This window comes from Phalaenopsis equestris, unplaced genomic scaffold (genome assembly GCF_001263595.1).
Source record: "Phalaenopsis equestris unplaced genomic scaffold, ASM126359v1 Scaffold000961, whole genome shotgun sequence".
NCBI lineage: Eukaryota > Viridiplantae > Streptophyta > Magnoliopsida > Asparagales > Orchidaceae > Phalaenopsis > Phalaenopsis equestris.
In genome coordinates, this window is record NW_018165400.1 from 64,791 (window position 1) to 72,462 (window position 7,672).

The 7,672-nt window shown below is 32.0% G+C and overlaps 1 protein-coding gene across 2 annotated transcripts in view; it reads left to right on the plus strand.

Moving 5' to 3' along the window:
- LOC110032524 overlaps positions 1–7,672 on the plus strand; it is a 117,726-nt gene that overhangs the window by 48,064 nt on the left and 61,990 nt on the right. For both annotated transcript variants that reach the window (XM_020736184.1, XM_020736185.1), the window contains exons 12-13: positions 4,538–4,599; positions 5,431–5,500. In XM_020736184.1, the coding sequence (XP_020591843.1) occupies positions 4,538–4,599; positions 5,431–5,500 (132 nt within the window). The remainder of the gene's footprint in view (positions 1–4,537; positions 4,600–5,430; positions 5,501–7,672) is intronic.

A 7,672-nucleotide genomic window follows, 5' to 3' on the forward strand; every position in this document is an offset into this window, starting at 1 on the left:
TTTATGCAATTGATTTTTCAACTCCTACAACTCCTTAACTGTCATTCTTAGGGTGCTTTGGATATAGACTCAGAATTTGACAAGAACTCAATAGTGAAATTAATCTCTCGCACTGGTAGTAGCCTCTGTAAATCATCAAGAAAAAGTTTTGGATATCCTCCTACCACTGAAATATCACTCAAAGACTTCACTTCTTTAGAGAAATCTGTTACCTATGCAAGAGAACTTTGATATTCTCGATTCAACAAATTAAAAGCTTTCAAACAGATAATTATCATGGATGCCAATCCTCTATCACCATATTATTTAATTTCTTCCTCCTCAGGTATATTTATTTTGACAATATTTTTATTGCAATTAATTATTACAAAGTTTTTAGACTACCAATTCATGCCTAAAATCACTTCAAACTCTGCCAAGAGTAACATAATAACTTGTGCATCAACATATTTTTCACCAATCATTAACCTCTCCCGATTAACTTCCATAAAAAATGTCATTTGGCATTCTACTCGATAATATCACAGGCATTAAAATGATAATCAATTGCATCACTTTAATCAGTTTCTCAGCTTTAAAATAGTGTGACACCCCCTAATCAAATAATAATCTTATTGCTCTATTCTGAAGCTACATGATACGTCTGAATAAAACCATTCTTGTGAAAAGATAAGGTTGACTTATTAGCATAATTAAGTTCTTACATTGTATTATGAATGACATGCCATGAATTTATTGATGATTAAAGGTGCACTTTAATTAAAATTCTTAAATGTGAAACATACCTATGATGACGTCAGGGGAGTCAGCTTCTTGCTGCGAAAGTCCATATGCCCTGGGCTGAATCGTCTGCTGGGTTTGATCAGGATTCGACACCGATTCTAAAGATTTAGCTGCCTTCAGTTTGCCAAAGATTCTCTGAAGTGGTGCAGCACTGTTATGATAGGAAATTCCTCGCCATATGTCTTGGCTGGTAGCACCAAAAACAAGTGTTGAATCCCAACATACACTCGCCTATGTGAGACCTTCTAAACTTCACATTTCTTCATCCAATCTGATTGCCAACACTGCTGAATCTGGCCTTCGTGGCACCTATATTTTCTAAATTATTGGACTGCCTACCATAAGAGCTCTCAAGAAACGTTAACCCTTTTGAATTCCTTCTTTTCTAAAAGTCCCTCCTCTGAGTAGCCTCTTAATCCAGCTTAATTCTTTTGGCCATCTCCACCAAAGCAGAGTAATCATCAATCCAAGAGGGGTAAGTGGTTGTTTAATCATATCTTTTAGCTTAGACTCTTGTAAGTGGTTGTTTAATCATATCTTTTAGCTTAGACAAAAGCTATGACATTTATATTATCATTTGAAATTAACTGGGGAGTATACCCTGAAATCATAGTGAGTTTGTCCTGCATCTGTCTCCTAGACTCTTTTCCATTCTCAGCAGTCAGTTTTCAGTATTTATCGGACATTCTCTAGAAAATTGAGGTGGTCTTATATCTTGAAATAAATTTAGTGCTTGTCCATTGGGCCTCCCCCACTAGAACTGGCTCGAGTCTAAGAGTTCTTAATCATTTGAGTCATTTTGATCTTCTTAGCAAAAAACATCTGTATTCATAGTAACATGTGGAGGTGAATCAATTTCTAGTACGTTTTCTCTAACTTCCTAACCTTGATTGTGATTCTTCATATTTTTGAAATAACATAAGAAAAATTATAATTAGACACTATTGAATTCTTTATTCATATTATTCATGAACTAATTTAATTATCTTGATGAGTCTTTTTGATCATGATCCAATCTAATTGATATGATACTACTTTTGTCATGACCTGACTCGATGTCTTATAATTAGACAAGTCGGAACTATGGTCGGACTGTATTAACATCTTACTATCCATAGATTTATAAACTTAAATGTATAAAATAACCACTAAGAAACTACAAGTATACTGTTCAAAAATCAAATCATCCAAAAATAACAACAGAGCTTGTAGACATCTCAATCCATCATATAACCATATATCACTACCCTGAAAAAATTGTATAGAAAAAAATTAAAATCATATCATAACATGGTTATAACCCTCGTGTAAACTCTCTATTGTCAGACATATCAATTTATAGTTTTTTTTTTCTTGAAAGAAACTATTAAATCTAACAATGAGTTCACCACTTAGTGAGCAATTATAATTTTAATATGTATTAAATTTATCTGCAAATGTTATGTATAAATGATCAAAAGAAAATATAGTTTATTACTTTAAAAAACAGTAAACTTTCACTTTTTTTTTTATCTATTATCATTTTAATTTAAGTATTTACTCATTTTAACTTCTTTAATAATCATATAAGATTACTGCATACCTGAATGTATTCTCAAAATTGTGCTCATATGCGGTCTCAAAAATTTGCACAAGGTACACCTTTACTATTTCATTTACTATGCACGAGTATATTGCATCCCTTGCAATTAACATTGAGGGTAATCCTGATTGACTTAAGTTTTTTGCATTTCAATTCTTTTAGTTACTTCCTTTGAAGGTTCATTGAAATCAGCATTTCCCTTTTTCATTTTCACATCATTCATTTCATAAATCCTTTAATTTATAACATGCATTTGATTATAAAAGCATTTTATGAAATAATAAGACAGTTTTTAATTAAATAGTACCCTAATTTAATGCATACAAAAAAATAATTATGTACCTGCTTAAAAAACCTTTGAAAAGTTTATTTCTCCACTTCTTTTGACTGTCACCTATTTTAAATGGATGTGCTAATTTTTAGATAAGAATTTTATTCCTAAAAGGAATGAAATAATATGACTAATTTGTTTAACTATTTATATATTTTGATTCAATATTCTTTTCAATGCTACTTATGAAAATTAATTTCTATATAATGCTATTAAATCTTTACCTCCACTTATCTTCTCCTTGCTCTTTACAAAATCCATTATCTGAAAACCTAATCTTTTGAATCAAATTTTTTTAAATCCCTAATCTAAATCATAATATTAACATTAATACAAAATTAGTAATTATTATAAAATTTTTAACATATGTATTAAAATTTACCCTTACCTTTAAACATATATATTTAAGCTGAAAGTAAATTTAACTTGTTAGTGACTTTCAATTATTTTGAGTGATTACTTATTAGTCATAAAATGAAACTAACCTTGTCTTTTACCGTCCAAATATCCATTCATCTTGGAAATTTTAAACTTCGAGTTCAGGTCATGAAAATTAGTCCATAGGAGCAACTTTTCAAATCGAAGGGTTACATGGTAGGAGCCAAGTTAAAACAGCCGTCTCTTAGATAGATTTGCCTGGTGAATAATTTTAGATTCCATGTAAGGCCATTAATGTACATATCAGTTCCTTAATTAATTGAGATTGTATGATCTCTTAAATAAATTTGAATAAGAACTTGTAAATATTAATGCATAATTTTGGTTAATCATGAGTTTATTTAGGAATTTCACATTTGATTGTGCTTATATTTGATCACTTCTAGGATGGGTGATCTATTTGAGAACTACGAAGAAGACAAAGCCATCGGATTGAGAGTTGGAGTTGCTGCAAATGAGATAATTGCAGATTAGATAGTTGGTACATGTTTTCAGCTATAAATGTCTTTTCTTTCATTTTTTCTATATAAATGCTCTTAAAAAACACAGCATAAGTTTTCCTTCCATTACTTTGGGGCCTTATTATTGAATAATGTATATTCCTTATATTGAATCAGATCATGATTGACCTTGATAAATAGATTTGGGCAATCAGACCTGTTCTACACTTTACTTTGAAGAGTTAAAACGAAATATGTAGTATCATCTTTTCGTATAATTAATTCGTCTTATTGAGGACTGGTCCAGGCCCATGCTGTAAAATCTTTCATGGAGCCATCGGATTGAGAGTTGGAGTTGCTGCAAATGAGATAATTGCAGATTAGATTGTTGGTACATGTTTTCAGCTATAAATGCCTTTTCTTTCATTTTTTCTATATAAATGCTCTAAAAAAACACAGCATAAGTTTTCCTTCCCTTACTTTGGGGCCTTATTATTGAATAATGTATATTCCGTATATTGAATCAGATCATGATTGACCTTGATAAATAGATTCGGGCAATCAAACCTGTTCTACACTTAACTTTGTAGACTTAAAACAAAATATGTAGTATCATCTTTTCGTATAATTAATTCGTCTTATTGAGGACTGGTCCAGGCCCATGCTGCAAAATCTGTCATGGCACTGTTGCAACTTGCAAGTGCCTACTCTGTTGATTAGCAACATGGTCTTGGGATTCTTAGTTCATTGCTTATATTATAGTACGATAAGCGTAAGCATCTCGCCTCTATATGTTGATATTTTATTGCAGTCACTGCTCGCACCATATTTTTTCCACTTTTATGAGTTCTATGTATTTATCGGCAGATTGCAGCTAAAGATGACCTATACAAGACCTAGAAAATACTTTCGTTAAGTTTCTATTATTTTTTCCTATTGAAAGATTAGTCCACTTCTGCTCAGGTTACATGGTTGAAGGCTGAGTTATGCAGATTATTGGAGGAGAAGAGATCAGCTATCCTCAGGTCAGTCTTCTGTTTAACTTATTGTTTTGGCTATGTTCAACCTATATGGAGAACCAATTGCATTAGGGAAAAAAAAGGTAAAGGTGTGTGCTGAATGTAATTTATTGTTTTGGGTATGTTCAAACCTATAGAGAACCAGTTTCATTAGGGAAAAAAGGTAAAGGTGTGTGCTGAATGTAATTTATAAAATCTTCCTTCAGAGCATTATTTTGCATCAAGGTGTAATAACTTGTAATTAAGTAGTAAGAGATCGAAAAGGTTTAGGATAATTAGAATTTACAACTGACGAATTTTTATTTTTGTGGACTCTGTAATTGTTTTGCTAAGTTATATTCTATATGTAAGGTCACTTTAAATTGCTTATCCCCTGATGTAGTTTCTGAGAGCATGTTTTCATCTTCTGTTTCATCCTGGTTTAGTGTTAATGCAATTTAATTGGAGCTGTTATTTGAATTTTGTTTGCATTCTTATCCTGGCTTTCCTTAACTAGTGTGGAAAATTTTAAACATCATCTTCTGCTGAAAATTCAATTCAATGTTTTTGTGTTGGAAAAGCATGAATGCAAATTTTGTTTTTAGTCAAGCTAGTGCATATTATTCCTCTGTTGAAATGCTGGAGGCAGATGGTGGGATCCTGTATGTTGTTTTCTTCGAATGCACAATCTACATATTTGCATCCATCAGGGTGCTGCTGACTGTGGGTTCATTTTTTGTTTTTATTTTCGTATTATACTTTGGTTCTTTACAGGTCTTGATGCTTCAATTTAATTTAACCAACTGAGGATACATATTGTTCATTAAATTCTGTTTTTTTTTAATCTGATCATATTAGAGCTAATGAGTTGGAGGTTGCACTAATGGAGATGATTAAGCAAGATAACAGACGCCTTTTGAGTGCCAGGGTAAGTTCTCATTCACTGTTCATCTTATATAATAGTTTAACACAGATGTGATATTTTGCTGAGCTATTTACACTTGGAATACATATACGTGATTACTTTTATGTTCTTAATGTGATATTTTGCTGAGCTATTTACACTTGGAATACTTTTATGTTCTTATGTTTCTAAGGCTTATTGATACTTCATGGTTTTTACTTTTAGGTTATTGAGGTTCTCCGACATGTCAAATATGTCCTGGTTAACTTTACCATCAGAAACGATTAAGAGATGTTTCTACGCCATTACCTATATAACATTGCTTCATCCATTTCTAATTGAGAAAGCTACCAAATCACAAAATATTTCTTGCCACATTGACCATAAGCATTTCTTCCTCATGAGTGGCTTTTGGGAACTGATTTCAGTGGTAATCTCTGAACCCTGTGAGCTATTGGAAGTAAAACCATCTGAGTACTTGAAGGCAAGGCTTGTGTCAACCTGTAAGTAAAAAAAATTGATGTTTATCGATGGGCAGGATGACCTAGACTTTAGTGTCTCAAGTAATTGAACCGTAAAAGGCACTGAAGGATTTTTTTTCCTTTTTTGTAGAATACATTCAAATTACTGTGAGTTTGTTGACCCCTATACAAGTGTCCCATAAGTTAAATTGATTGGAAGTTGTTAGGACGACAAACAATGAATACAAATTCACAAGAATCGAGGTCAGAATACTTTAATAATGATTGCAATGACTTGAAACATTGACCTGATTGCAATGACTTGAAACATTGACCATTTGTAGAATGAACTTCACAAATACCTCTATAATAATAAAATTGCTCGATAATGGCCATTTCATGAAAAGGATAATGATCAAATTCTGCATCATTCAAATAAAGTTAAAATGCTTCAAAAATCACCGAAGTCATCAAAACGACTATCATTCATGAAAAAAACCACGTTGATGTGTTCGGGGTATCATAGTCTACTGAAGAGATTCCACAATCATGTTCTTTAAATACAATGAAGATGATGGAGATTGGATTCAACACCTGCACAAATTGAAGCCAAATTGTTGTGACTACTGGTGAAATGACTCAGATGATGTCCACTCATAAAACACACGAGTGTGTATGGGGTATCAAAATTATTTAGAGCGGACATTCATATTGTCTAACTTTTCTACCTCAAATTGTGGCAGGAGGAATGAGAAAATGCACATAGAAGCTCTATGAACAAATAAACCAATTTATATATTTAAGTATAATATTACTAAAAATCAAATTTTCTTCCTCTATCCTATCACTGCTACATTTAAAATCCTCCATCTCGTGTCATGGATACTTGCCATAAGCTCATATAGTCTATGTTGTCATCAAATAATAATAATAATAATAATAATAACAACTAATACTGTCTTTCATAACTTACACTCATCCTGATTTTTTCCAAGTCATGGGACAACCTCCTCTCTTCTGCTCCGGGTCAGTACTTGACTCTGCCTTTCTAACACCCCTTTTTATAACCTACTACTCGGGACTTCCATTTATATCTATGCGCGACAACTTCCGTAGGAAATCGTACATGATCTCTCTACTCATGAGTTCCTAGTTCCTCACTACTGCTTACACGGTTATTGCCTCACCCCTCTTGGATCAACTATTCATCCATATATTTGGTTCTCATGCAACCAAATCATTTAGACCCTAATCCGCTTCCTCATGTTTGGCCAAACTCTATTCACTTGCATGCAACCTCTTGTGGATTGTTAAAATTTTCTTTGGAAAATATAAAATGATGTTTTGATTAAATTTATATATATATATATATACATAAGCCTAATTAATAAAAAAAATGGCAATTAAAAGTAAACTTTTAAAAATATTATTTTTGTTTTTGAAAAATGAGATTGGATGGATCTCATTCATTTAATAGTTTAAATAAATGAGCACAACACCACAAATAATGCATATATCCCGAGGAATAGACACATTATTTGGTGATGAGACTCGATTAAATAAATAAATGAACTCATGACATCCGTTTTGGTTTGCGAACTTTTTATTTTGACCGACAAGTTTCTGTATCTAATATTCAAAATTAAATAGATTTATATTATCTGAGTTCTTAAAGCTCCTTATAGAGGCAAACCTTTATTGTTAATTACCTCTCAAATGACTGAAGTCACTTAAG